General features: G+C 50.2%; 9 protein-coding genes across 9 annotated transcripts; 2 read left to right on the forward strand and 7 right to left on the reverse strand.

Moving 5' to 3' along the window:
• Window positions 1-5469: 5469 nt before the first annotated feature.
• Window positions 5470-6993, reverse strand: HER10_EVM0004375 (uncharacterized protein). Its single transcript, XM_035474023.1, has one exon. It carries the CDS (start codon window positions 6630-6632, stop codon window positions 5514-5516), a length of 1119 nt encoding a protein of 372 aa, XP_035334866.1. The 5' UTR covers window positions 6633-6993; the 3' UTR covers window positions 5470-5513.
• Window positions 6994-8483: 1490 nt separating this feature from the next.
• Window positions 8484-9634, reverse strand: HER10_EVM0011647 (membrane-associated progesterone receptor component 1). The gene is made up of 2 exons (XM_035481073.1): window positions 9328-9634; window positions 8484-9272 (listed from the first exon to the last, which is right to left on the reverse strand). Exons 1-2 carry the CDS (start codon window positions 9384-9386, stop codon window positions 8813-8815), a joined length of 519 nt encoding a protein of 172 aa, XP_035335389.1. The 5' UTR covers window positions 9387-9634; the 3' UTR covers window positions 8484-8812.
• A 1114-nt stretch (window positions 9635-10748) lies between these two features.
• HER10_EVM0000299 (scytalone dehydratase) lies at window positions 10749-11657 on the reverse strand. Its single transcript, XM_035470087.1, has 3 exons — window positions 11511-11657; window positions 11358-11455; window positions 10749-11287 (listed from the first exon to the last, which is right to left on the reverse strand). Exons 1-3 carry the CDS (start codon window positions 11542-11544, stop codon window positions 10844-10846), a joined length of 576 nt encoding a protein of 191 aa, XP_035334566.1. The 5' UTR covers window positions 11545-11657; the 3' UTR covers window positions 10749-10843.
• Window positions 11658-13014: 1357 nt separating this feature from the next.
• Window positions 13015-14068, reverse strand: HER10_EVM0000173 (uncharacterized protein; the record flags this gene model as incomplete). The annotated part of the gene is made up of 2 exons (XM_035469967.1): window positions 13015-13719; window positions 13757-14068. The coding sequence occupies 2 exons, from the start codon at window positions 14066-14068 to the stop codon at window positions 13015-13017; spliced, it is 1017 nt and encodes a 338-aa protein (XP_035334553.1).
• A 762-nt stretch (window positions 14069-14830) lies between these two features.
• On the reverse strand, window positions 14831-15814 carry HER10_EVM0000624 (alpha-L-arabinofuranosidase axhA-2; the record flags this gene model as incomplete). The annotated part of the gene is made up of 2 exons (XM_035470397.1): window positions 14831-15049; window positions 15128-15814. 2 exons carry the CDS (start codon window positions 15812-15814, stop codon window positions 14831-14833), a joined length of 906 nt encoding a protein of 301 aa, XP_035334589.1.
• Window positions 15815-17312: 1498 nt separating this feature from the next.
• On the reverse strand, window positions 17313-18743 carry HER10_EVM0002452 (MIP family channel protein; the record flags this gene model as incomplete). Its single annotated transcript, XM_035472163.1, has 2 exons — window positions 18246-18743; window positions 17313-18102 (listed from the first exon to the last, which is right to left on the reverse strand). Exons 1-2 carry the CDS (start codon window positions 18548-18550, stop codon window positions 17313-17315), a joined length of 1095 nt encoding a protein of 364 aa, XP_035334719.1. The 5' UTR covers window positions 18551-18743.
• Window positions 18744-19323: 580 nt separating this feature from the next.
• HER10_EVM0004571 (uncharacterized protein) lies at window positions 19324-20672 on the reverse strand (the record flags this gene model as incomplete). The annotated part of the gene is made up of 2 exons (XM_035474209.1): window positions 19324-19985; window positions 20048-20672. The coding sequence occupies 2 exons, from the start codon at window positions 20670-20672 to the stop codon at window positions 19324-19326; spliced, it is 1287 nt and encodes a 428-aa protein (XP_035334881.1).
• Window positions 20673-23063: 2391 nt separating this feature from the next.
• HER10_EVM0009549 (kelch repeat protein) lies at window positions 23064-25550 on the forward strand. The gene is made up of 5 exons (XM_035479034.1): window positions 23064-23320; window positions 23374-23469; window positions 23532-24231; window positions 24286-24606; window positions 24672-25550. The coding sequence occupies exons 1-5, from the start codon at window positions 23176-23178 to the stop codon at window positions 25183-25185; spliced, it is 1776 nt and encodes a 591-aa protein (XP_035335240.1). The 5' UTR covers window positions 23064-23175; the 3' UTR covers window positions 25186-25550.
• Window positions 25551-26032: 482 nt separating this feature from the next.
• HER10_EVM0001388 (uncharacterized protein) lies at window positions 26033-27688 on the forward strand (the record flags this gene model as incomplete). The annotated part of the gene is made up of 3 exons (XM_035471136.1): window positions 26033-26595; window positions 26651-27355; window positions 27403-27688. 3 exons carry the CDS (start codon window positions 26033-26035, stop codon window positions 27686-27688), a joined length of 1554 nt encoding a protein of 517 aa, XP_035334635.1.
• Between the last annotated feature and the right edge of the window lie 107 nt (window positions 27689-27795).

Below are 27795 nucleotides of genomic sequence, written 5' to 3' on the forward strand. Positions count from 1 at the left end.
TACAATCCTTATGTCAACATAGCCTCAATCCCGAAAGCCACATGGCATGATTCGCCAGTTCGCATCTGACACCGAAAGACTGCGAAATCAAGTCAGCGTTGACCCCTTGCGCCATCTTCTTGGCACCTAGCCAAGTGCAGTCAGAGCCTCCCGAAGCGAGAGCTCCCGATTGGTGAAGAGGTCGGACTCTCGTATCCAGCTAACCAAAAATCGTTTAGCGACCGCCTGGGTAGGCGCCCCAAAGATAGACTCGTACAATCCTAACGCAAATAGGAGATAATGCGACTCTCAATATACGGGCCGCAATGCGGTTGCACAGAGGGAATGCGGTTTGATAACATGTCAACATATCAGAAAGCCCGTTGGCGTTCTTGCTGACATGGTACGCGTCCATTGCAAAAGTCGTGCTCCTGTCGCTGTTCAGCCGCGTCATTCTGCTTCGCCACTTATCGTCACCAATCCCTTCTAGAGGTCATTACCCCCTTGACTATTTAATCCGAGAAGCAAGTTGCTCTCCTGTGCTGTTTGAGCTGGCTGAATTGCGGATGTCGATGCCCACAAATGAATCGCGATGCACTGGCGCCAACAGCCGGCCTACTCCATATATGATGTGTCCAAACAAAATGGAAAGGACCGCAGCTGAGAGATTATGAACAAACCTTGAACATACGGCTGGTCACCAATCATGTGCTTGGTCCGGCCGACGCTAAGGGAAGCAAAAACTCACCAAAGCCCATTACGTCTTCTTGTCTCTTAAGTATACTATGAGTACAATTGCATCGTCAATCTACGTGTGGAGTAGTGTTATTTGCAATCGAACAGCGAGTAGTGCAGGCAGGGGTGGCCAACAGGGTGATGGCAGATCATGCATCGCACCAATAACCAGGCTGAATAAGTACCTCTTGCGCGTAAGAACCGTCATGCTATGCTATCGAAAGTTGATTGAAGGACACGAATAACCTCCTATCAGGAAATCTCAAATCGTTGCACAATGATGTTCCTCAATGCAGCCGCCTCCAACTTGAGGTTCGAGATCGACGTAAACAGGATTCATTCATCTGCATTAGCAACCGACTGGGATCTGCCTGGAGCCGATCAAATATTGACGATGTGTTGGGTCGGGTGAACATGCTCCTTTGTTCATGGTGGAATGTCATTAATTGAACAAGCCCTGTTTACCGCCGTGTAATACCTTAGGTACCTCCCTTGCCAATCATATGTCACTTGGAAAAAGACTGTTCACTAGAGGATTTTGACTTGGCCGGGTATGAATTCTCCGGGGAAGATCGGGCAGAAATATCATGAAGTCTTCATTTTTGTCAGTTCTTCCATTCTTATTTGGCCGCTCCGACGAACTGTACTACATACCAATTCCAGATCGACCCAATGGAATTACCACTTATAATAAAAGATCCAATGCGATGAACATTCATTATGATAAGGAAAGAGGAAACGGCGAAGCGATGTCCAAGGTACCCAAAGTTTACACCTCGTGGAGGCTCGGTCGGACTAATCTGACCTCTAGGATCGGAAGGAGCAGCAGGATGGGCAAAATAATGTTTGGGCAGCAAACGGATACAACGGGCATCGCAGAACTGGACTAAGCTACGAATGAATCCTGGGAGATCAAACCAAATATGTTGACAAATGTTCGTGCCGTCCTAGTCCTGTTGCCATCCTATCGAACTAACGGGATGCATGGGAACGAGTTTCTGAGATCAATGAGACTGGTAATATGAAATGGACTACTCATAAAATCATCAAGGCTTTGGATCGTAGGTCAGGCAGCAAAGCAGCCAAAGAAGCCTGAACATACACCTTTGACAAGCAGACTAGTCCTGGCAGTAGCTTGCGTGGTAGAGGTGATACCCATCTGGCTTAGCCAATAGCCGGTTTGATGACTCGTGACAGATGAGGAAGTCATGGGGCAATCCTGCAAGCAGGTGGTATTTTATACAAGGAATGCTTCCAGTCTCTAGTAAACGGTAGATGATTAGTATTCTTAGTACCATGTTATTCAATCATATCCCGATGGACTTTATTTGCAGCAGGCCAGAGGTATTCTGCCTGGTGTTTAACAGATATTATTACGGGCCAGACCTGAGTTGTGGATCCAAGCTGGGGACGGGGTTTTGTCACGACTTTCTCTACCGTGCCTAGCGCGCGTAGATTCTCTGTGAACGCTCTGCCTCCCTGGGAGCCCTGCTTTAGAAAGTGTTAAGCCATCAACTTAGGTTCCCAACATGGATATCACTCTTACGCGGCTTCACGAGGGCTGAGCTCCCAACATATATCGGGATTGAGTCGAGATCTGCCTCCTGATTCCTTCGCTGTGAGATGTACCTACGGCTAAAGTAGTCACCAGATGGGGTGTCAAGATGTTTTGGACAACGAATATATGTTCACGCCCCTCGTACACATCATGTGTTTGCCGAACTGCCATTTAATGAACTGCGGTCTTCAGTGACAAGCTGCCACCCAGTGCTGTAGCATGACTCCCCCAAGCGAGTGTGAACAACGAAAGAGAACAAGGAATGATAGACGCTTCATCATGGGTTTAATTACACCTACTTGACCGCCCCCAAGCACCTGCTGCGCCCGCAATCTGCAAGCCACCAAGCTTGGCTGTGCATGTGCGAAGTCCCTGAAGGTCACAAGACTCTCCAGATGCCGAATACATGCTGCGATCAGACGTTGAACAAGGAGTCCTAGAGTACAAACCTATGGAAGAGCTACTTCCGGAGTGAAACGTTGGCAAATGTTTCTCCGCGTCGTGAATGTCTGCGTCTGGCGGTATAGCCAGCCCATTCTTTGAGAGAGGAAAGCGATTGAGAGCAGCTATTCAGGCACTTTGAGCAAGCAAAATCTTGAATGCGGCAGAGAAAGAATTGAACAGGGACCTATTCACTTTGGTAAGATCGGCTAGATATTATGGGTTAGAATTCATCGCTGCACCTGGATCGCATCATATTGCCTCCGAAGGCATGTGCCTTTGTTCCTCTTGAACAGACCTCAATTCAATGGATCGCATTTGCCGCCACGCGCAAACTTCTGGGGAAAATGCCAGGCTGCGTGATTCAAGTTCTCAATGTCTGACGCAATTGGGTTCGCTCGATATCCAGCTTGAGCATGACGTGTGAGGATGGGAGGCATAAAAAGCTAATCACTAGCCATCATTTTGTAAGCTTGCCAGATACCACTTCGCCATCACAGCCTAACAACCATACACATACGAATCACCTGCTAAGCAGAACAGACACGGTCTTCGAGCATAAGGAGATATCCAAGCTGATAAACCTTCACAATGGGGAAACATGTAAGGAAGTTGAAGAATTCGAAGGGATTGAAACACCAGCAGGTACAGCATAACTAATGAACTCGAAGAAAAAGGAGAAGATGACACCAGAGGCTGTGCGTCGCTTCATTCACCATTGGGGTAGGAATGTAAGAGTCACCCAACTCTCCCATCATAAAACATTGAATTCATGCACACCAGGAACTAATAGGCATACTAGGACGAGAGAACCCAAAGAGCTATCACAGCAGCTCAGATGCACTTCCCCAATGATCCTCTCTGGGAAGAATTGGGCATGTCGACTGGAAGCAACTCGGCCGGCTCTGGTGGTGGCTCTTCCAGCTCTGGCGGACAGTCTGGTGGAGGTTCTGGTGGTAGCTCGGGCGGCGGCGGCGGCGGTTCGAAGAATTAGCCATGGGAGCCTTGCTACGGTTGGAATATGGACTGAGCTCAGTAATGACTCCAGTCATGCCAGTATCTCAACTTATCTGCTAAGTAGGCAGGAGTCACGTAGCCCATAGTATCTCGACAAGCTCTACCAGACGTAGTTCCCCCGCAGGTCAACTCAAAATCAACACAATGAGTATTGCCTAATTATGATAAAATTGCACCGTGAGAACTTGTGTGTGCCACATAGGAAAGATGGATCAAGTGATTATGAAGACTTCAGAATTGCTTCCAAGGTGCAGTCAATTGCGGGGCATACAGACTCGTGGAAATGCCGAGAACACCTCTGGTGAGAGTGCCAAGACGTAGCCACAAGGATCGTCGTGTCAAGATGGGCATTCGCCCATGGACGACTCGAGTCGGGAGTGGCGATGAGAAAAGGTTCTGTGTTTAACCAGATGTACCCTCTCTGGCCCGCCGTAACTGTCATATTTCAAGACATATCTGGATCCTGTGAGAACATTCAGGAGTATCTACAAGCAGGGACAGGCTGGGAGGATTCATCTATGGATATGTACTCATTTCGGGGATGGCCCTTATCACCAACACGACATGCCTGTACTCAAAGCCGAATTATCATGTGAATACCACCTGCGTAGAAGCTCACTCATTCAACGCTAACACCAAAGTCAGGAATCCACTTGGACTTTATGTGAAGTCAATGCCTGCATCATGAGAAGCCAGTGGATAAGTCGCAAAATGTTGCGTTATCATCCAGTGAATCACGGGAGAGATAGTCCGCAGCCAGATTCAGAGCACCTCAATCAATTCACTGATACGTGTATCTTCTACCTCCAATCTATTTGATCTAAAAGGATATAAAATGGAAAGTATTTGACCACAGTCACATCCATTTCATCATCATCATCATCATCAACAACATCATTATCATCATCACTTAAAGCACGCAACAACTCTACAAATACAATCGACCTCCAATCGACATCAACATATCCAACATACTCTGCAACAAAAGACAGACCTATCCTCAAAACAATCACAATGGTCAAGGAAAAGATGACCCCTGAGGCTGCGGCCCGTATTAAGGCGGGGAACAAGGATGTAAGAGAAGCCGGGAAGGGCATCTTTCCCATACATCAAAGACAACATTGAAGTATTTCAGAGCTGACAAAATGAATAGAAGAAGTTCGTTCAGAAGGCTGCGGCTGCTGCGCAAAGAAACTACCCCAATCACCCGACCTACAAGTCGAGTGGCGGCTCTGGTGGCGGCTCGTCTGGCTCCGGCGGCTCGTCTGGTGGAGGTTCGGGCGGTGGTGGCTCGAAGCAGTAGTCATGGAGGCCTTCCTACAGCGGGGATATGAGTTCAGCTCAGTCCAGTAATGACTCCAGTCATGCGAGTATCTCAACTTATTCGCTGAGTAGCGGTAGCTTACATAGCCGATAGCATGTAGACAAGGTCTGCAAGTAGTAATCCTCAGCGTGCCAATTCAAAACCAATACAATGAGTATCAGTTACCTATGATCAAGGTTGCATAATTAGGTCTCGCATGTGTCACATAGATAAAGTGACCATGAAGAACTTGATATCGCTTTCAAGATGCATTCAATCGTGGGGTATGACGAAGGTTCAGGTGGCTCAAAAGTGCTATTATATTTCATGGCTTTTCCGTCTCTTTTCCCCCATCTATAAGTCCCTACCTAGAACCAGAACACCGACTCCCCGTGAGTGTAAATGCTTCCCAAGGTATCATAGTAGTTTATACATCCCCCAAACACCCCTTTAAGCCCATTTTTGGTCACCCCTATGCTCTCACTGCCTCTGTGAAGGATACTGGTACCGCGCAGGTTGTGGCTGCACCTCCGTCGCCGGCATCTCAACCGCACCAGGCGGCGGTTGCGGCACTTGTGAAGGAGGCTGGGCAGCAACAGGTATCGAAGCCAACTCAAACACGCCCTCCTGCTGAGCAGGTTCCTGCGGCGGAGCAACGTACGCAGCTTGCGGGTGGTGGCCCCAAGCACCCAAGTTTGCCCCCTGCTGCGGTTGAAGATGCGCATACGGCGGCTGCGGGGAATTCGTCGCCCACGTCTGTCCACCGGGACTCGTAGCCGTGATCTCGGAAACGGGCCTCCAGCCGGATTGCTGCTGCTTATTCTCGTTCTTGTATTCTTGCGCGCCGGTGTATGCGGCGTATCCACCCGTCCCGGCGCCGGCGACGCTTGCGGGTGGGCTGTATTCGGTAAAGGGCCCGTGTTGTGGGTTATTGTGGCCCGTGGCACCGATGCCGCCGCCGAGCATCGGGCGGTGGGACTCGTCGTGTGCGTCGCGGCTTCGCTTGATGCGCCAGATGAAGGCGGCGAGGCAGACAAGGGCGATGGCCCCTGCGCCGGCGCCGACGCCGACGCCGATTTTGGCGGTCGTGCTTAGGCCTTTATCTTCCTGTGCTGGAGTCGATGTCGTGGGTGTAGGTGTTGATGTGAGGGTGATGGTTGCTCCGCCGGTGGTGGTCGTCATCATGGTAGTGGGCGTGGCTGTCTTTGATGTGGATAAAGTAACTGATAGCGATGCTGTCGCGCCTGTCGCGCCGAGGTTGAGGAATTGGTCTTCGGTCATGGATATCGGCGTCTTGGAGTCTGAGCAGGCGGTGCTCATGGACTGGTAGACTGTGCGGAGGGTATCCTTTGCTTCCTTTCCTAGACATGTCGCTGCGTTTGTGACGAATTTGCCCTTGTCGTCGCTGCAGAGGCACTTGTTCATCGTTGCGACTGTGTCGCCGTCGCATTTACTTGCGTCTGAGGAGGCGTAGAGGCATGGTTGGGCGGCTGCTGGGTATAGGTCAAAGTTGTTTTGGTATTTTGCGAGAGCTGGTGCTGCGAGGAGGAGAATGCTCAGCAAGCTCCTTGTCGTTGTGGTCCTCCGCGCCGATGCCATTGTGAAGAGTTGTGGAGAGTATCTCTCTCTGTGCTTTAATCTCGAGTTGATGATGGTGATGGTCGAAAACCAGGGGTTTTGGGGGCCGGAAGATAGATCGCTTTTGGGTGGTGACTACTGTAGAGCTAGGGATCGACAATGCGCGTCATGCACTTGAGCGGCGTCGATGAAAGTTTAACTCGAATTTCGCTCAATTGGGTTCCGATTCAGGTTGAGGCGGTATCTCAGTGCTGTTGGTTCTGTCGTCTGAAAGAGTTTCTGTTGTGTATCCACGCATTCGGGTCTGCTCGCCAGAGATGGTGATGGCCAGGTCAAGGGGTGCTGGTTTAGTTCGGCGGAAGTGGGGGAAACAAATTCGCAGAGATACCGAGTACTTAGTAGAAGGAATGATGAAGGAGGCGTGACGGAGGGTTTTAAAGAACACCGTCCGGAACAACGATTATGAATCTAGATGGAGCCAAGCTAGAGCAAAGGAATGGCTGGACTCGCTAGCGCAACAACGGACGGATTGACGGATTGGAGGCTGAGGCTTGGATACCTCTCACATGGAGACAATGGGCACGGGGAGAGCGCGTAGAGAATGACGGAGGGTGGGAATGTAGCTATGCAGTGCAGATGATGTGACTAGGGGGGAGAAGCTTGTTTCCCTTCTTTCTTTGCCATTGCTCGTTGATGTTTGGTTCGTTTCTCGTTTTGCCTATATGTAGGGCTGAAGGCTGAGCATCAGCGCAGGTACATGTAACCATTCATAGACACACATTGAGAACCAGATGCATAAGGTGACAAGATACTGGTCGAGGCACGAAGTAATCTTGTCCAGGGGCTGTGTTTGCTTCTGGACGTTCCGCAGGGAAACCTGAGCAAACTTTGAAAGATGCTTCTCTATGAGGAACGTGGGTGAGATCGAAGACATGGAATCGGGACGGGACAACGAAGCAGACTGGAGCATAGCGTCGGAGGATCTGTGACCCTTGCCGGATTCGACGAACCGGGGCTAATTTTAGAGGCTCATAAGCCCCAGTCGTCTGGGCTGGCTGGATGACCGTCAGCCACACACCCAGTTCTGCTGTGTTCCTCTGGTTTCATTGTCAAGAGTGATATATGGGAACAAGACAAGAAGAAGAATGAAATGGCGTTCTGTTGTGGCATCTTGGTCGCCTGTGAAGAAGGCGCATCGTCGTACTCTTGCTGAGGAAAGTGAAGAATATTGAACGCTTTCAGGTCGAGACGGCTTGTCTCAGCAGCCTGGTCAATCGACATTCCAGAGCAACCTGTCCAAGACCATCAACAGAGAATTGACATAAGCACATCTTCGGGTACTTCATCTCATCCTATGCCCCAACCCCTGTGGCTCAGCTTCCCCAGCAACCCGGATGCCGCTGGAACCGGAGGCAGTAAGTTGACCATACGCAAGGTGGTGACCGCGGGCAACAACAGTGTGCCCAGAGCGAAGGATCACTCATGGAGTCGTGGCACGGTCATTCGGAGGCTGCAACAACGGCCTGAAAATAACCGTCAAGCCACGCGAATCTAATCTCCTGAATATCGCTGCCTGCGCTGGAGCTTCACCGCAAGCCTCGAGGGGGGAGAGAAAGGGAACTGGTACGGAAGAGACAGGGGGAAGGGAGGGGTCCAGCCACCACTGTCAGGCCGTCAGCATCATTTCATCTCACTCACAATTTTTCTTCGCTGGCTCCTGGTGGTGACGCTATAATCTGACTAACCTGAAAGCGGCCCTCTTTTGGCGGCTGCCTCCCCACGCAGCTCCCTTGCGTCATGTCATTGTGTCTTAACAATGGGGAGCGCAACAATGCATGCTGTGGAATCTAATTCTTCGGGCCGGCTGTCAATTTCGTTCGAGGCACTGGGAAGAGCCGTGGGCGCTTGACTGGTCATCAAGTCCGCGATGTCACAATGCCATATCGAACGCGTCCAGGTTCCTGTGCGGCCTTCGAGAATTGAAGAGGTACTGGACCTGTTCCCGAACACTGTACAGTGTGTGGAACAAAGGGAAGTGGCTTGGATACCTCCTGGTTGTCAATCTCGAGTCGAGTGACACCGGGATTATCAGAATTTTGCGAAACCTCGTCGGGGACAGCTCTCTTTCAATGTTTAAGTTTATTGAAGCCCTGCTGGGAAACACAACGTTATCAGTTCTACCAACTTTACCAGTATGGAGTCTATTTCTCCTCATCACCGACGGCAGTAAGCCTGCCGACAACAAGATACTTGCTGTCGAAGTTCTCTTCCCATCCCTGAAGCGCCTCAATCTCGTCCGGTCCCAGCCCTTCAAGCGGATCCAACGGGCCGTCCAGGTCCTCCGTCAACATATCCTCGTCGAAGCTGCCGAGTGCCAGGCCGCGCGAAGCATCCCGGCCGGCGAAGTTGGAATAGGGACCGCCGGGGCCGTAGAAGTTGCGACCGTGTGAGACATCAAAGACGCGGCCGCGAACGGCGAGGTAGATGGGTGTATCGTTCTCCCCGGTGTAGGGGAGGAGGGTTCGCGGGTTGAAGACGCGGAAGACAGTCGCGGGCGGCTCTTTCGGAAGGACCGGAGGCGTGGTCGGGCGGAGGAGAACGTAGATTGTGTAGAGATTCACGAGGAGGAAGAGGATGTTGAGGGGGGTGAAGAAGGCGTTGCTGAAGGGTGATTGGGTTAGCTGATGTCTATAGCAGAGTGAGTTCGTTGACTTACCCTTGGTCCACATGCAGCTTCACTGCTTCCTCCTGGAGTCGCTTGTCGACGTAGTCCATGATGGTGGTTCGAAGGTACGGTTTGAGGGTTTGTCGGAGCTGTTGTCTAACTGAGGTTCAAGGTATTCTAACTGAGCCACGACTTTGTTCTATCCACGAGTTCTAGAAAGAGAGTATCGGAGAAACATTGGCCAGTCCCGCTTCCTGTCGCAAGATGAGGCTGTTCAAGCTGCCGTCGACAAGAAAATCATTGCGAAAGCGACAACTCGCCAGACTCCGTCGGAGCTCTCCAAGTTCCCGTCGATGGCTCGGGCCCCTGCTGCTCCGTGCACTGCCGAGCTGTGCCCCTCCAAAGCCCCATCTTATGTCATCATCAAGCTCGCCCCATTGTTTCCACGTGATGTAGTCTTTGTCAGCAATCCGATCCAAAATTGCGAAGCTATCACGACTTCCCCGTTGAGCCTTGGAGTCACGGCTGATCACCTCAGTGGCTTCTAGAATCTCATGATGTCTTATGAGTGATACTACATATAGTTCTTACATATATCCTGTTCAAAGCGGTTTATATTGGGAATGGAGCGCTGCTAAAGCCTCTGATGAAAGCCATGTCGACTGTAGGCCGTGTTACCTAGCTTGAAGGCCGGGAAGCTCCGTCATGTACACGGATACGTACCACCCTATGAAATTGTCTTTCAGTCGATTGAAAGTTTCTGTACCGCTATTGCTCCACGGTGTCGCTGAGCACTTGTCTAATTTTACAATTCGTCCCTTTTCTCAGGTTAAGGTAGGTAAGGTACGATAACCTTGCGCGAAAGGGCAGCAGGTTGCTTTCACCTAATCCAGGTAAGACCAATACCAAGCCACAGTGAAAGTTTGTATCAAGCGCGAATTTCGAGTATTGAATGATCAAAAAAGCCTGAATTTGATTACATACATGATTCAACGATGTTCCACAGATGACGTACATTCAATCGCGGGGGAATATGTATCCTCAAGACCTTCATGTCAAATGTCGTAAGTTTAATAGCCAATCCGACGTGAATCCTCTGTTTAGTACTACCGCTACCTATTATGTTCTATATCGTCGATGGGACGGTGTGTTAATAGCTTACCCATACCTTGATCTGGCCGCAGTTGAAGTGAAATTCGGAACCAAAAACTTCGTGCAGAAAGTACCCACCAATATGGTGCCAATGTTACAAATTCACTCTGACAGCTCGCTTAGAAAGTTGCAGTTTTAGTACGCCCTGTCTGAAATGTTGCTCTGTCATCGAATGACGGACCACCCGACTGGGTTGTAGCCCATTTCGACGACAGTTTCAGAGGTTCTACTCATGAATTGACATTTTGATGAGTGATGCAAACTTTTCATGTTGCACGTGGCTTTTGGACTGTATCTCATGTACCCATATTCCATTCAAAGCCTCAACTTATGAATCCAATTACCCATAGTAAGTTACATATCCCGATTCGCCATTCCCATGACCGGAGGTATTCCCTCATTACATTGACATTATTTAAACAGCAGCGGCAACCTTGAGCTCCTTCTCGACAACAGAGACATTGTTCTTCTTGTCGGTAGTCTCCTCAGCACCGAAGGAATCACGTCCATCAGCGAAGACAGCCTCAAAGTCGTACTCTGACCAGCGGATCTCGGGAGCGAGACCAGCGAACTTCCAGACGCCATCGACCTTCTTGTACCAGTGCTTGTTGTAGCTGTGAGCGTGGCCCTTGACGGCAACCTCCTTGCGGGAGGCGTCGGTGTACTTCTGGTGGGGTACGCGGAGCTGGTGGTGTCCGATGACCTCGGTCTCGGAGACCTTCTCCCAGCGGGTGCCGCCGATGAAGTGCTGGGTCTTGAGGAGGGGGTTGCCGAGGACGGACTTGTCCGAGATCATGGCGATGAACTCCTCCGCGGGCATGGCCTCCCAGATCTTGTCGAGGAAGGAGCGGTAGTCAATCTGAATTCGGTCAGTACAAAGGCCTGATTTGAAAGCAGGGAACAGCATCACCGTGTGACGAATGACTTACGCGAAGCTCAGGGGCAATGCATTTCCTGAGACGGTCCCAGTCCTTGGAGTCGTAGCTGTCGGCCCACTCGAAGATGCAGCCAGAGAGGCCGAGGTAGTCTGAACGAACCGGTCAGTATTTATCCCGCCATTGTGCATGGTTTTCATGACCTACCCTCAAAGGAAATGTTTCCAGCAGGGCTCGCCATTGTGTCTGAAAGGTATTATGTAGAAGTAAATACAGGGAATTAGCTGGGATGTCAAACGAGGGATAAAAAGGCAAGTTGAATGCACTTTAGAAAAGGATATCGATGAAGTTTATAGTTTATCAAAAGAGGAACAGACAGGCCGCAATGAACTGTCCGATGTCAAGGGATCAAGGCCCATCTCATGTTCGTTCCTGGCAACCGGACTGCCGCCAGACGCCCGGGCCCCAGGTACGGAGGCCCGGACGTCGAACTAGCGGCCCCCGCACCCTTTCGTGCGTGTCCGAGACCCCTATTTTTGGCGCCTTTTCACCGGACTCAGGTGGGGAGATGCCGGTCGTGAGACCACATCACCTTCAGGTTTCGCGGCTGCGACAAAGGCGCGAGGTGATCTGCCGTAATACGTCAGCCATGGAACGAATACTTTGTAATCAGTAACATCCTATGCGAGTCTGTTGGTTTGATCACGGCTGACGGGTAGGAAATGACTTGAACAGTCGCTGCGCGCTTGTGTGCGGGGCTTGCATTCGTGAAATCAGATAACGGTGCTCCCTCGCATGTAGCTACCAGAGTATAATGACACAGCATTGATCTTGTAATACAGCGGACTTTACGAGTTCAGCCATTCACCTTATGTCCTATTCATCCATGATTCCTACACTGCCCGGGTATAACTAAATCTAATATCCACTTCCTGGGTTACAAGTCGAGGTATGTTCACCTCTTCAACCCCCTCGCCGCCTGCACTAAATGAAATCTTTCCTCTATTCTTACTTTTCTTCGTGCTTCCTCAGCTGAGAGAGATTTCTTTGTCAGAAGCGCATCCCCCTTTGAAGGAGGCAAGGTTAATCGAATGTTGGAATCGAATACGTCCTGGGCCCAGGAGGCACCCAGCTCACCATCGCCCCAGGATATCTTCTCTTCCCACTCCGACACTGATAGCCCATTATGAAAGACCTCGTCGAATAGATACATGTCCTGCGGTATCAGTTTTACAAGTAGGCGTACGGACACCAGTGCCAGCCCAAGCTGATCTGATCTCTGGGAAGGTACCAACTCCCACTCTAAATCTAGTCGTAAGGCGAAATCGAGGCCAGAGGATAGGTCCCAAAATCTCATCCAGACAGTGGCGGATGTCGTTGGTGACGCCAAGTCTTGTACTACTATCAGTGACTTTGATGTGGTACACAGCGGATACCAGCTGGGTGGGTACATCTCAGCAAGCTTAACATTGCCTGGGGCGCTCGTGAATTGAACAGTTGTAGACTTTTCCACCCGTCTTAACATATGTCCCGGCATCGGGAAGTCCGTTTTGAAGCTGTCGAAACTTCCGGAGACGTGGATGTAAAGATAGATAGCTTTTGTGCCGAGGTCGGCTTCGTCAATCAACAGAGGTACGGCACCAGGTGGGCGGATGATGAGGTTGCCCACATAGTAGAGGGGAATAGCTATGCAATTCTTCCCCGAAGTTGACTATCTGTCCGTGCAGTGTAGCATGGCGTAGATGAAAGTTCCCATCCTCCGTTGTGTATCTGAGAATCGTGTCTGAATATGCAGACCTTTGTTCGTTAGATAGTAGTGCGGGGTGTTGCCCGCGGTCTCGACCATTGTGACATTCCGGCACCCCAGGAAGTCGGCCGGAGATTTGGCGAACAACCCTCCTTCAAACCGAGCAGGTTCTCCATAGCCCCAAGAGAATATCGACTCGTCATCGGTCTTCTTGATGATTTCTTCCTGGAGCCTAAAGAAAGCCTTTTCACCTTCTCCGTATAGCAGCGGCATATTGACATCGAACAGCCCCATGAGGGAGTAGGCCTTATCCTCTAAACGGGTTGTCTCTCTTCTCGATGCCCAACTCATTTTCTCCGCCACTGAGAAAGACTGATGCACATCTTCGAATTTCCTGGTTAACGCAATGAAGTTTATGTTCGTTTTACTGCCGAGAGCCGAGGCGAAATTATCCATGTTGGAATTCATGTCGAAGCTCTCGTTATCGACTTGGCTTATCTTCCTTTTCCCAAGTACCATATTCGATGGACGAGTCCTACCGTCAGTCTCACCGGACTTTTCAATCCACTCCACGAAGTTCCAGGACCGGTCGTAAAAGAATACCGTGGTCGCTGCCAATAATTCCTGCAAGGTCCAACCGCGGCTAAACCAGCGACTGTTGGCAAAGACCTTGTCTTTGGGAATTAAACTTATAACCCCCGGGAACATCTTCAAGGTACACAAAGCATGTTGCAGCCTGTCTGTACCATGCAAACATAGAATTGATGGCCTCGGATAGCTCCGTGCTACTGCTCTTGTCTATGCAGCAAGTGTCTATCCAGACCCAAGAAAGCCTTTGGTCTCGAGCGACACGACACATGCCATCGATTTTTGTGATCCCACCGCGGTAACCAGCTCGTTGGAAATCTCGGAATGTGAACTCATTGCGCCCCCAAGTATGGGACAGAATGCCGTACGGAGGTGTTTCTGTGCCGGAGAACTCTCGCAATTTAAATGTAGTAGTATGTAATAGCCGCATGTTACCGATTTTGCCTCTCTAGTGAGCTGACTGAAGGACGTTGGGAAACCTTGACGGGGCGGCTGTAGCCTGTATGAGTTAAGCAATCAACGAGGCGTTAGCAAGCCCTTTTTCCATGCGACAATTCTGACGTCTCTCATCTCGAGTGCGGGGTAGGTGTAAGGAGATGCCCCTGGTAAGGCGCCGTGGTTCGCCAAAGACGAGGAACTGCACTGCATATAGGCACATGTAACCAACAGGTTTGCCAAGGCTGTTCGACCTGCTTACTTGATGCATATCTCATCCGGTGGTATGCAGAAAGTACGATGAGTGTGACCGACTGTCCGTCTTGCCTCGATATCACTATCACGAATTTTATTGTCGTGCGGCATATAAGTTCCAGTTTATTGTGTGTTTGTATGAAGTAGCAAGGTCATCGCAGGCCTTCATACAGAAGAACCAATGACTGAAGCTGAACTTAGGATCTAAGTAGATTTGAGGCAAAATCATGAAAGCTTGGTAATAATATCTTACGTTCAACGGTAGGCGATCAGTGAAGACCTCCTAGCCTAGATGTGCTATATGTTTGATCAATATTTACATGTGAAAGGGAAGCCCCTCGTTGCGCAGACACTCTCCTGGACTGACTCCGTACAGGTTTTTCCCGGTTGGCAGTCTGGCCCACCACTGAGCTATGGGAGGACTCAAGAATATCAAGAACAGTTCCTAGTGTTAAGTTTAGTGCCACAGGTGTCCAGTAGGTTGAGGCCCGGCGGAGGAGTTCTATCGCTGCAGCGTGAGAACTGCCGGGCGGTAGGGCAGCAGGCCGTAGTCGCCGCTTGAACTAGGGGACCGTCCCTGGTAGAGCAGTTGAAGGTTGCACGGATCGATAGTCATGGTCTGATCTGGATCGCTGCGAACCAAGTCACCGTGGCTGATATCGTTGGTCCAAGTAGCACCGCTGTTGGCCTTGCCAGCAAAGGGGTTGCTCTCAGTTGCGGCCTGGGCCGTCCATGCTCCGCCGAGACTGGTGGCCGTGAAGGAGCGGAAATAGCGGCCATTGGCACCGATAGCCTCGACAATCATGAGGTACTGCTGCTTGCCCTTGACGGTGTACACTTGGACAGCCTCGAATAGGTTGTTAGTCGTGTCGCTCATGACAACCGTCGAGGCGGTGCCAAAGTTGCCCGGGAAGTTTCCAATTGGCATGCTTGAGCGGTAGATCTTGCCATTGTCGCCGGCGAAGAACAGGTACATGTTCGTGCTGTCGCCAATGAGCGTCTGGTCGATGGGACCGGTGCTGGAGTCGGAGATGGTTCCGGAGAACATGGGCTGCGCCGCGGACCACCCATTCGCGATGGAGGGGTCGCTCGAGGTCTTGTAAGAGAACTGAGTTGGACCCCATTGGTAGGCGAGGACCCAGACATTCTTGGGCCGGAAGTAGAAGATGGTGGGCGCGACGGCAGACTGGGTCATTGTGTTTTGAGATGCAGAGCCCATTTGAGACCAGTCAGAAAACAGACCAAAGTTCATCGAGCCCCAGGTTGAGCCTTGGTCGTGAGTCGACGCGTATACGAGGTGCTGACCGTTGTAAGTGACGGTGGTGAAGTCCTTGAGCGAAGCCCATCCGGATTTGGGGGTGGCCAGCGCGCCAGTCGATGTCCAGTGATAGGTAGACGGGAGGTCGCATGTCTGGGCGATGACATCCGTCACGGACGCAAGGAACAATAGGGTGGTTGAAACCACACCCGCATTGGCTTTGAGCATCATCTTAGCGTTGTGGAGTATGTACAATTGTTGAAAGAAGCTTGAGTCTCTGGAAGAACTCCTAGAATCTAATGGCAGTCGTCCGATCTTTATATATATGAGAAATGTTTGTATTTTTACTTGGCGGTGATTGGCTATTCAACCCTTAATTGCAAGTTGTTCTTCCTTGGTCGAAGACCGGCAGTTGCTCGCCAATGCGAGAGAGTCCGAGAGAGTCGCACTGGGATACGAATCTAATCAATCTGGCATTCGTGGGTTAACCAAAGTGAAACTGGACTATGCTCCATGCAGACTGCCGTTCGTGCCGCATGGCATACCAACTCCAATACTACTTGTCATATTGACGAAAGTAATTTGAAGAGTATGATCCTGTGCTACAAGCCCCCTGCCGACCTAGACATAAACGGGTTTTGCGGCTCCGGGGCCGAATTAAGATTGTTCGCGAACGTTTTCGAAAGTTTTACATTCAGCCGGCGGATCGCATATGATGCGCACCAATTGCGGTCTCTCGGTTCCGGGTGCATTTCTCCTAACACTCACGCAGGGTTCCATCGAAGTCTGTATTGATCTTGGTTTCCCCAGACTTCTCCTCTTTTCGGACTGATCGTCATAGCGCCAAATTTTCCCCGACTTGGCGGTTGTGCAACCGCCAAATACCGATTGGTAGTAGACGCAATGGAAGCTGGTCGCCATGATGAAATACTTCGTTCGCCTCATGTTAGAACCATAAGCTACAAAACTTAAGTCAAGGTTGATTAAAAAAGGATTGAGCAAGTGTGGTGTTCGGCCGCGTCCATGAGTAGAAAAGGGTTTCTGATTACGTCAATGAATAGATCTTAGTATGAGGTATTGCGGCATGAACTTTGTCCAAACTTCATAGGTTGAAGTTGGTTGCTAATGTGAAATGCTCTCCACCTGGTGACATAAAGCTCGCACGAGCAAGCCGGAGCTAACCGTGGACGCATCGAAAGTCTTGCTGCACACCTTGATATTCCGAAATTAAGTGCAAAGCAGTTGGAAAAACTCTGAGTTGTAATTACTTCAGAATTTCCATCACATGCAAGACGACGAATAAACTGGCCCTGCTACTGGCGAGAACTCGAATATAGCGCACAATTCGAGTGAAGTTCAAGAGGGTCTTTGAGTTATGCTGGGTTGGGCGTATGTCTATAATCCGAGTAGATTATCTGCGGGATGTGCTCAATACTTATTACTCTGACCACTGACGATATCCTGGTGCGTCGTTGATGAACATGCTGAAGGAATTCGTTATGATTTACGCCTTTCATCAGTCTCTATTAATGCCTATTCTGAAGATTGCTGTCGCTATCTAATGTCTAGTCGTTTGCTATTCTGCCTGAGGTGGTAAGCCAATTTATATTGACCTGGTTAAAACCTCGGTACTCAACTCATGACCTGCAGAAACTCTCCACGCAAGCTATGCTACACCATTTGGCTCTAGACCCTGGGTATCAATATGACTCTCCAACCACGCTGTTCAGTCGTCTTCCTTCCTCGGGATATTGAAGGGAGAGTCACGCCCAGTGTAGATGAAGCCATCATAAACACAAGCACCAGCGATACCACCAACAATAGCGGCAGCCCAAGGAGCCCATAGCCAGTAATAAGAGTCATGAGTGAAGACATCTGAGCCATAGCCAACAATAGCCAACGCAATGCGTGGGCCAGTATCTCTAGCACCGTTCATGGCATACCCAGTGTTGATGCCCAAGGCGGAGCCGATGGCCAACAGAGCCAAAAACATGGCAAAGGGCTGCGTGCCCTTGGGGGGCGATAGGTTATTCTTGTCAGCCAGAGCAAACACGATGGCCACCAGCGCGGCCGAGGCAAGAAACTCGGTGTAAAAGGCGCCGACATAAGGAAGCCCAGACTTAGGGAAGGTAAAGAAGAGACCGGCAGTGGCGTGTTCACCGATCAAAGTGCGGGCAGCACCGCCCTCGTACTCCGCGATGCTGGTGGAGTAGTTCAAATAGACGGCAAGACTGGCGAAGGTGGCACCCAAGACCTGCGCGGCCAAGAAGCTGGGTACCTTACGCCAGGGGAAGCCGCGGAAAAGAGCCAGGACGACCGTCACGGTTGGGTTGCAATGTCCACCTGACACGCCGCCGGACATCCATACGGCCATAGCTACGCCGGCTGCCCAGGCCAAACGGCACTGCAAGAAGTCACCTGCGTTTTCGCGGATGTCGGCAGACTGGTAGTTCAGACGTGTCTCGCATTCGACGCCTGCTCCGAACAGCAAGATCATAAAGGTGCCCCAGAACTCACTGTGTATGTATGCGATCAGCATAGGACTAATTCTGAGAGCTTCATTGCCGTGAGTGATCCCGGTGGAGAAAGCTCCGGCGGGGAACCATGTCCGCGATTGAAGTGATATAAGGATAACTGCAGCCAATATTCAGGTACTCACGCGAATTCTTCCCGCCAGTAATGACGGATTTGTGCCCATGTGTTTGGTGGCCTGTCACTGAGCGCCCATTGCGGCTTGTGTAGGCGTGTCTCTTGATGGGCGGCGACTGGCGCGGCCGGCAGTACCGGCTCGACGTCTTCGTGGTGTGGGTGAACTTCCTGTAGGGAGGCACGTCTCATGGACAGGGGCGAAACGAGTCGCTGGCCACTGAATGATGGTAGTTGGAATGTGCCGGTGCGTCGCCTATGCCTTGAGAGGAGCGGCTGGCTTTCGCCTGGATCGTGAATCGATGACGCGGGAGACATATTGCCGCGCGTTTGTCTTATGGCAAGCTGATTGGATTTGATGCTAAGATAGCCCTATGAGTTTGTCGCCTGATAGATGCTAATATAGTATGCCGAAAGCGTAGGGACAAGTTCTCAACGAGAAAGAGGAAGTGTATGGACAAAATTTCTCTGTGAAGATGACGATGCCTTCGCACGAGGTGTGTTGTTTTTGTTTGCCTCTCGTCGATCCACCAAAAACCAGACGGCAGCACGGTTACTTCTGCATCCCGTATCAAGTTGATCTACATGTTGCATTGCGTACCCGCTCACTAGTCCGTGTGGTTCCCGAGGCCAAGCTCCGATTTGGTGGTGCAAGGAGCTGCAAGACAACAACTCCGTATTTATCTGTGGATTTTAAACACTATTATGGAGAAGGCTGATAAGTTATCGCGCAAGCAAGGCCAGTCAAAGCGTGATTTTTCTGGGTCAAGACAGCTAGGAATTTGGACGTTCCCTGTTTTTTTTCCAAAGCTGTCGGACTACGTGGCTCACCGACATCTCTGATGTCAATAAAACTTCGTGATTGGTGAGATAGAGTTGGGAGAATGTTGAAAAGCTCTTCTTGGACTGCAGGTTTTGTCTTTAGGCTCGCTCATGAGATGAATATGATTGCAAATTGGTCTACTTTGTAAGTGCTGTAGTTGTGTACTAAGATGGTTCGATAAAATGCTGGTAAGAAATGAGAAAAGAGAAAGAGCTTGTGAAACCAGTCGACAAGCAAGTCGATCTATCAATGTGCAATGATTCTGCGATCACTTCTGTCGGAAGCGAGCGCTTTGAGCTCGTGGTTGTTTGGCTGCTCCCTTCGATGGGCTGGCCGGCTGAAATTCCTGGAGGTTTGTGGCAGACTCATTAAGTTTAGCCTGTGCCATCCCGAGCTGTTTGTTCTCAAGATCAAATACTGTGTACACAGCCGAGAGCATAGGCGCACCAAAAGACGCTACGTTGCTATCAATAGGCTCCAACGGAAGTGTGCACAGGGCACTGCCGCTCTTGTCGGTCATGGGTGCCCCGTTCTTCATTAGGGGGATGAAGATCATCGACAGAGGGACCTCGACCTTGGCCGCCTGGAACTCGAAGTTGAACTTGGCACCCGAATCACCGCTGCTGCATTTCAATGCTTTTGTTCCATCCTGCAATGTTTGAACTTTGATTGCCGGTCCGATCTGATCCAAGATCTTTGCTGGGAAGGATAACGACGGGTTGCCTGTGTCAACGAGGACGGGCGGGAAATTGTTTCCGCCAATTGCAGTTGGTTTAGCATTCTTGTCTGCCGAGAAGGAGAATGATGTCCAAGGTACGATGAAGTCACTTGAGTTGAATAGCTTCTGTCCAACGAGAGGAACCATCTGCATTGGACCTGTAAACTTAGCAGTGTCCATCCCACCAAACACGACGCTTCCAGTAGGCGACCCTATGCGATGTCAGTAAAAGTACATACTTAGGTATAAACAGAGTTCAAATCTGTGGACTAACTGAAATCGTTCAAGTATACACTGTAAGCCAACGACTTGGTGAGCCCCTGTGCTTTGAGATTTTCCGGAAAGTTTGTGTATGGCTTAGCATTATTGGCAAGAACGGACGCCTCTGAGCTCGAGGGGCCAACACCAAGGATGGCAATCAGAGGCGATGTCAGCTTGCCGGTCTGACCCAATCCCATTGTGTTATTCGAAACGGACGTATTCCCGACTGTGACTGATTCTGACATGAAAGTTCCCTGAATTTCAACGCCGTTCGCATACGTCGCTTCAAATGGGGAGCGATTGGCATTGAAGGTGGTCGATTTTGCGGTATCAAATGCACCTGAGACGCTAGAGTTCTTGCTGTTGCCGGTGGTGCAAGTTGCCAAGCGGTCTTTGCATAGGCGGCTGTTGAGCTGGGGAACCCAGAGATCACTGCTTCCCGTGTCGAAGATCGCCATGACTTGTTGCGGCGGAGATCCAACCGAGATCTGCATCGATGCAACGAACCTGCTGTTCGGGTCGTTCATGCGGGTGAAGGGGATCTCGACCGTCTTCAGACATTGTATGGACTGGATTAGGCATATGCTCGTGACCAGCACCTTCAGTTCAAGCGTAAAAGACGACCACATCGTGCTCATCGATTGTGAACAAGAAGTACACGCGAATTAGAAATAAGTATTGCAGTGTTGAGTTGCACAGCAACTGATTAGCTTGAATTGTATGATGAGCTTGTTCAATTGGATCATCCCGGCGGTAGATCAGATCGTATTATAATCTTGTACGAGATCCCAACATAGCCGAATTTCTATCTCTTGGATTCTTTCGATCCGTCACTTGTCCTCTGACTCCTTTCCCGGCCGAGTTTCGGGTTTACCTATTCAGGGGAAGAGTCATGAATCGTCGTGACACACTGGTCTGTTTTGTATCAGCGAGAATTTTCCGCGGCTTCAGGATAAATATTTAGTTACGGCTCAGCTCGCGTCCCGCTGTGGCACAAGCGTCAAGCTTGGGCGCCATACAACGACATTCAAGTAGCCAAGACTAAGTGTGCATCAAGCGGTGGCCCCATCAAAACCTTCGATTGTTACCTAAGTTGACTTCCTTCAGCAGCATTAAAGTTTTCTTTGAGCTGGGTTTTGACTCGGAAAGTCTTTGCTTCTATTCCTCGGAACCACTGTTTGTTTGCTCTGGGTTTTTTCGGGAAGGCGGCTGAATTCTGATGAAACTGGCAAGATTAAGACGTTCGGTGCAGATTAGAGTTGGAACTTGCAAGTTTGTCCGGCGAATAACTACTTGAGCTAGATACGCTGTCAGTGCTGCAAATAAGTTAAATTTTACCCTGAACTCGACCTAACACTCCGTCTCGTGATGAAGGCTAATGCATAGGCTAAGTCAACAAGCTCCTGTGGTTGAATCCTGACAAAAGCGTGTGTGCATCTTCTTTCCCACAATGGCGTATGAATGCATCCGAATCATTCCTATCTTGCGTCGCAGATTCTTTATTGAGCGTTTGATAGTCTCTATCGAAATACCTCATTTTCCGAGCCAGAACCATAAAGACGAGGCCCTGCGGGGCCGCTGCTTCGGCTCACTGAGTGGCTCTTGCTGACCTGATTCTACTTTCACTGTCGGTTGTTCCTTTTCACTCTTTTTCAGAGTCTCTGCCTCCCCCAGTGGTTGTTTCCTTTGGGTTTCTTCCAACGTTACGCCGTCTGGTTCGCCAGTAAATGGGGGAAACGAAGTATACTTGTTTGCGTAACTTTTATCTGAATCCTGTTGAGCGTCTTTTTCTGGCTTACCTTTCGGCACTGTAGTCTTAGCTTGTAGTTGCAACGCGCTCTCGGCGGTCTTTGGCCCTTCTAGTTCAGCTGGGCTTTTCTCATCTCCGGAGTCAGCCATAGTCGTGGCTTTGCTTGTGGAAAAGGGTCTGACGATACAGAACGCAGCTAATGATAAAGGGCAGATACTGAAAAATGCAAGTATCTCTCATTAGTCTGATGCCATGATATTCTGACAACCTTTCCTCTTTATAACGGCCGCTATCATACTTTCCTATAGATCTCGAAGCCTCTAGATGCGGCTGTCTATCTCCTCTGTTGAAGGAAAGGTTGGGCTCTAACAATGATCTTTCGCAATTTCATGCAACTTGAATAGTATTTATTCATGTAAAACCGAGCCTTTACGGTTCTCGCCAGACGCAACTGGAATTACGGAGACCGTTCGGGGACTAGTTACTCAGAAGTAGGTAGTCTAATATTTTGTGGTGAGAATGTGAGCACATTGTCTACAACAATGTCGGAAACACCGTGAAACAAAGGTAATTGGATCACCTTTGCCATGTCTGAGCCGAACCAACAAAGAAGCTGGAAAGTGCTGCACAGCCCCTGGAGCAGCCCCCAAATCGTCAAGGGTCTGTCTTACAGGGATGACAATCTCGCTATTCGGATAGCCGCGGGCGATTTAGGTCCACGGACTCACGGAGCAAGGCTTGTTGCACCTTAAGTTGATTAAGCTGTTGCCTGTGTGTTCGGTCCGTAGAAGATTCCAGGGGTCATCTGCGCTAATCTGCCGCCGTCGCTGTTCGACAAGAGCTTCAACTCAAGATTCTCTGGCGGTGCGTTTTCAAATGGCAAGCTCAGTTAGTCAGAGCCAAACTATTGCGTGTCATTTAGTCCAACACATCACCGCCTTCGTCTCTGACCAAGCCGTTACCTAAGACAAGCCATTCAGAGACAGTGAGACAATGTTGCTAGGTCTTTCTGAACAACGTGCCAAAGCCACATCAGGCTACGAAGGGGACGAGGATTTGAAAGCCTGTCAGCATGCCAAGGGCGCTAACGATCCTTCGCGAGCCGTTTTGCCCAATACCAGGGCATTTTGCTCATCGCCTCTGATCTAGCGTCATGGGTCTGCAGGCTTTCAGCATGATTTGGGTTTGATGTTAATTTCGGTAACACCAGCCTCAACCAAAGCCAACATTGAGGCCACTCCCATTCCCAGTTTCTTGGAGCCTTTCCTTCAAACATGGCGGGGAGCTTGTTGGCTGGGGATTGACTTTCTCCTTCTCGTTCCTCACTTTTTCGTTGATTTTGGCATCTTGTCGCGTCGTTCGTTTCGTGATTGTTTTGTTCACTCTTTGCGATGATGCTCAAGCCTTCGGTAAAGGGAGCTTTGCTGGGATGTTTGCTGCATCTGCCCAGCCTCTCTAATGCGCAGTCGAAACGCGCTTGGGAACTGTCAGACGTACCCTCACCAGAGATCTTTCTCCGTCGAGCAGAAGCAAGAGGTAGTGGATATCATACTCTAAGTAATCGTATTCAACTGATTTTGGCCGTTTAGTCGCGGTTCTTGGCGACTATGCCTACATCGATGGCGGCGAGGTCTCTCAGCTCGACGCGCGAGGTAATCCGATAACGGCGCGGGGTTCCAACGCAGGTCAGTTACTTCAATGACGAAGCGATCAATACCGACACCTTCTCACGCGGCGCGAATACTAGTCAACTCCACATTATCGATCGACTTGACAACGTCATGGTCCGCAACCAGCGTCAAGATCAGAGAGATTCCGAAGACGCCGAAGACTATGGATCAACAGGCGATGTGGAAGAACGACGCGAAGAATACATTCTGGATCTGGGGCGGGCATAGCCCATTTGGAGCCCCGCTGGACGAGCCCACGTCCTGGAAGTTTGAAGCAGACGGTAAAGGAGGTGGGACTTGGTCAAAAGAGACGCCAGCGAACCCAACACTTTTCCAGGAATTGCGACGAAATGAAGGGGGCGCATTCGCTAGTACTCCCGACGCCGGGTTCTGGTTTGGAGGACAATCGTCGGGCTGGACGACATCCAACCCTTATTCGCAGCCACTCCCCGGTATCTTGTCCTACAATATGACAACGAAGTCGTGGGCGAACGAGACGAATGACGCCTTCTCCAAGTACGGCACTTTAACGGGAGGCTCAGCCGTCTACATCCCGACTTTCGGTTCGAACGGTCTCATCACCATTTTGGGCGGCGCAACGTGGGGTCTCGAACCTGATCAGGCAAAGCCCCTCGGATGGCAGGATTTCAGCAACTTGACCTTCATGGATCCAGTGACCAGGGATTGGTACTGGCAAAAGACAACTGGAAACGCGCCCACTCCCCGCAGCAATTTCTGCAGCGTTGGAGTCGAAGGCAACAACGGAACCTACGAGATGTGAGCATTCTAATTGATCTCTTACAACTTTCGTTGATGCTGATAAAGGTTTAGCTTTGTGTTCGGCGGTACCAACAGTGAGACAGGTTCAACTTATGACGATGTCTTTGTTCTAAGCCTCCCGGGGTTCTTTTGGAATCAAGTCGCTTACGAGTCGGAAAATCCGAGGAGGAATCATTGCTGCGCAGTAGTGGGCCGTCGTCAAATGCTGTCAGTTGGAGGAGCGGATGGTAAGACGGGATATACAAGTGCCGACCCCTGGCCGCAAGGACTCGGTCTCTTCGACATGACGGACTGGAAGTGGAAGACGGATTACGACGCAGACGCCAAAGACTACGAAAGCGCGAAGACAGTCAGTGACTGGTATCAGCAAATGTAAGAGAAATGAGCCTAGTACTTGAAAGCTGACGGCATGTGCCAAGGTGCTAACATCAATCTAGTGGTATCAGTTCCGTCCAGTGGTCATCCAACGACGTTCAGGCACTGTTTAGGAAGTTAAACACAAACACGACCGGAGAAACCAATCAAGATCCAGCAGAGAACAAAGATACCAAGGGATCTACCCCAATAGCCGCCATTGTCGGCGCTGTAGTTGGAGCCGTCGTTGGTGCCATCATCGGGCTTGCTCTGTTCTGCTTCGTCAAACGTCGGAAGCAGAAGCAAGCAGCCGAAGCAGCGACTGCACTTACTCCATATCCTGACCATGCAAAGGGTGATGGAGCATACCATGCTTACTATCACCCTGTGGCTCCAGGGGAGTTGCAGTCGGATGTACCACAAACTGAATTATATGGTGGATCAATACCTAAGCATGAGATGTGGGCAGAAGTACCAAAGCATGAGATGAATGCCTCTGGAGTTCATCACTACACCGTTACTGAACTCGACTCCCACAACACTCTATTGGGACAAGGAGATAGAGATCACTCCAAATTCAGACGTGATCTGCAATAGGACACGCAATTTCAATAAACACGAATTTTCAAACACCCGCTGCAGTTTAGATGTCAGAAAAACGCAAGTAATCTCGGCGTAGCATCAATGTTGCCTTCAGTGCAGTTGTGATCCAATCAAACAGGCTCACAACAAGTTCGACTGCACAATTCGGGTACTAATGCTCAATCAGTCTCCGCTCGCCAGCATATCTGACCAAAAATGGTATGTTCATGACCTGGGACAAGTGACGACTCGGCCCGGTTGTCTCCCACCGGCTTCGTGCGCCCATTCGAGCGGCAGATGATCGCCACATCACTCAGACTGCAATGTCGCACAAACTCCGCTTAGAGACATCATCCGAACGCATATCGCGTAAATCTAATGGGACATTGAGATAAGGTACCAAACGGGAATCCTTCCGCAGTGAAGCTGACGCGCACTTCCGTCCACATCCTCTTGCCCTTTTGGCTTAATTTGTAACGTTGAAGTGCACGATGCCGGTCTATCTCACGTCAGCGATGTTGAGTTTCTTGGCTGCGTAGCATAATCCAACGAGAAGAGCGCAAAAATCCTTGATTTCGTTGAAATGGATTATCAGAACAATGTTTATACCATTTCTGCAAGTGATGCACCTACACTCAGTACCCACAGCCCACGATGTCTTGGCGTGCTTCCGAGCTTTTCCAGGGAGGAAGGCAGGTGGGCAACCTAAAGTAACAGAAGAGAGCCAAAGGTTTTCCATTTACTATTGAAGACTGCCTTGTATAAAGCTCAGGCTACCTCGAAGATAGCTTCATCCCTCATGACCTGATTAAGCTACATCATACGACACCGTACACCCAGCAGCCGGAGACCACCCTTCAAGATGTCATCAACCAAGAAAAAGATCTTGTTCCTTTGTAACAAAGATTACGGTCAGGCTAATGTCATTCTTTCAGCTACCTACGCCTTGATAAAGATCAACCCCAATGTCGAAGTACACATTGGCTCACAAGCAGGCTTTGATTCTCAGCTCCGCCGCTTCGTCGACCAATGCAACAAGATAGAAGGAGCCCCGGCTGGGAACGCCGTCAAGTTACATCCAATCGTCGGACTCTCCCACTTCGAGGCCGTGGATAGACCTGACAATCCGGCGCTGGCTACCTGGCTTACAAAGCCAGGGCTCATCAATACGTCCCGCAACATGCTCACACTTGCCGGCCTGGCACTTCCTTGGAGCCCGGAGGAGTTTTTCGAGACTTATAAAGCTATCGAGGAAGTCTTCGACGAAGTGAATCCTGATGCGACTGTGGTGGAGGCATTCTTTGCGCCAGCTACAACATTTGCCAACCAAGCAAACATCAACTGGATTTGTCTGGCTCCAAATACCATCAAAGAATTCGCGCTGCCGATGCAACCCAAGCTCGCAATGCTGTGGAAGTATCCCATGTGAGTGCAGGTAAAGTAGAGTCGAAGCCAGTATTCACAACTAACATCAGCCAAGTATACAATCAAGCCTGCCATTTCCGATTCCAATCCATCTAGTCCCCCTCAACGTTTTCTTCAATCTCGTCGCCGGATACGGACTCTTCGCGGATTCGAGATATAAGCGTGTCTCGGCATATCTCACCAAACATGCTGGACCCGGCATCGAGATCATCACCTGGAACGAGCTTGGCCTTCTGAAAGCACCACCCAAGGGCCTTCGAACCCTTGTCGCCAATAGTCCCGACATCGATTTCCCCTTTGAGAGCATCCCCGAGTCCATCACCCCATGTGGTCCTATCACCCGCGCTGCCCCCAAGATTGAAATCGAAGATCCTGAACTTGCTGAGTGGCTGAGTCGAGGGCCAACAGTCTTCATCAGCCTCGGCACACATCATTTCTATGATCTTCCGAAGGCGACTGAATTTGCGCATGCGATTCGAAATCTTCTTGATCGAGCTGAAGAACACAAGGGTGATTCTGAAGATGAAGCTAGACTCCAAGTGCTTTGGAAGATGCCGCGCAAGTTGGACGAAAACGAGGACGCAACCGAAGACTCTGAGCCATGGCTCGACGTCGAGGCAATTATGAGTCCCTTCATCAAACAGAATAGAGTCAAGATCACGGACTGGTTTACTGCCGAACCAAAGTCCATCCTAGAATCTGGCCATCTGGTGTGCTGTGTCAGTCATGGCGGCTCTAATTCCTTCCATGAGGCTTTGTGGTAAGCACCTCACTCAACTCAAGAGCTCGCGCTAACTCCCAAACTAGTACTGGTATACCACAAGTCGTTCTGCCAGGTTGGGGCGACTGCTATGACTTCGCTATTCGGTCAGAGATCCTGGGCATTGGGAAGTGGGCCAACAGGAAGGCCAAGCCTTACTGGGAGAGAGAAGAACTTTCCGAAAAGCTGATTGAAGTCGTGCTTGGCCCTCAAGCGCAGGCGATGCAGGAACAAGCTCAAGCACTAGCCAAGCGGCATCCGGAAGGCGCTGGTCGAGAGAAGGCTGCAAGAGAGATTCTGGATCTTCTGGATAAGGTTGAGGAGAAGGTCTGATTTTTTGGTTCCTGCAAGATCACAGTCTTGTTATGAATGTCAATTGGATGCGCAAGAAGTGCAAGATTTCATCAAACCCAAACGTTCTGAGTCTCAATGACAAAGTC

Source organism: Colletotrichum scovillei, assembly GCF_011075155.1.
Source record: "Colletotrichum scovillei strain TJNH1 chromosome Unknown Contig00004, whole genome shotgun sequence".
Lineage (NCBI taxonomy): Eukaryota > Fungi > Ascomycota > Sordariomycetes > Glomerellales > Glomerellaceae > Colletotrichum > Colletotrichum scovillei.

What these genes read in the sequence shown, in the direction of transcription:
- HER10_EVM0004375 (XM_035474023.1), bottom strand. Translation starts at nt 6,632, where the DNA reads ATGGCATCGGCGCGGAGGACCACAACGACAAGGAGCTTGCTGAGCATT.
- HER10_EVM0011647 (XM_035481073.1), bottom strand. Translation starts at nt 9,386, where the DNA reads ATGGACTACGTCGACAAGCGACTCCAGGAGGAAGCAGTGAAGCTGCAT. An exon ending in AAGCTGCATGTGGACCAAGG is followed by an intron (nt 9,273 to 9,327) that starts GTAAGTCAACGA and finishes ATCACCCTTCAG; the next exon opens with CAACGCCTTCTTCACCCCCC.
- HER10_EVM0000299 (XM_035470087.1), bottom strand. Translation starts at nt 11,544, where the DNA reads ATGGCGAGCCCTGCTGGAAACATTTCCTTTGAGG. An exon ending in TGGAAACATTTCCTTTGAGG is followed by an intron (nt 11,456 to 11,510) that starts GTAGGTCATGAA and finishes CGGTTCGTTCAG; the next exon opens with ACTACCTCGGCCTCTCTGGC. An exon ending in GCATTGCCCCTGAGCTTCGC is followed by an intron (nt 11,288 to 11,357) that starts GTAAGTCATTCG and finishes GACCGAATTCAG; the next exon opens with ATTGACTACCGCTCCTTCCT.
- HER10_EVM0009549 (XM_035479034.1), top strand. Translation starts at nt 23,176, where the DNA reads ATGATGCTCAAGCCTTCGGTAAAGGGAGCTTTGCTGGGATGTTTGCTG. An exon ending in GGCGCGGGGTTCCAACGCAG is followed by an intron (nt 23,470 to 23,531) that starts GTCAGTTACTTC and finishes CGCGAATACTAG; the next exon opens with TCAACTCCACATTATCGATC. An exon ending in AACAACGGAACCTACGAGAT is followed by an intron (nt 24,232 to 24,285) that starts GTGAGCATTCTA and finishes ATAAAGGTTTAG; the next exon opens with CTTTGTGTTCGGCGGTACCA.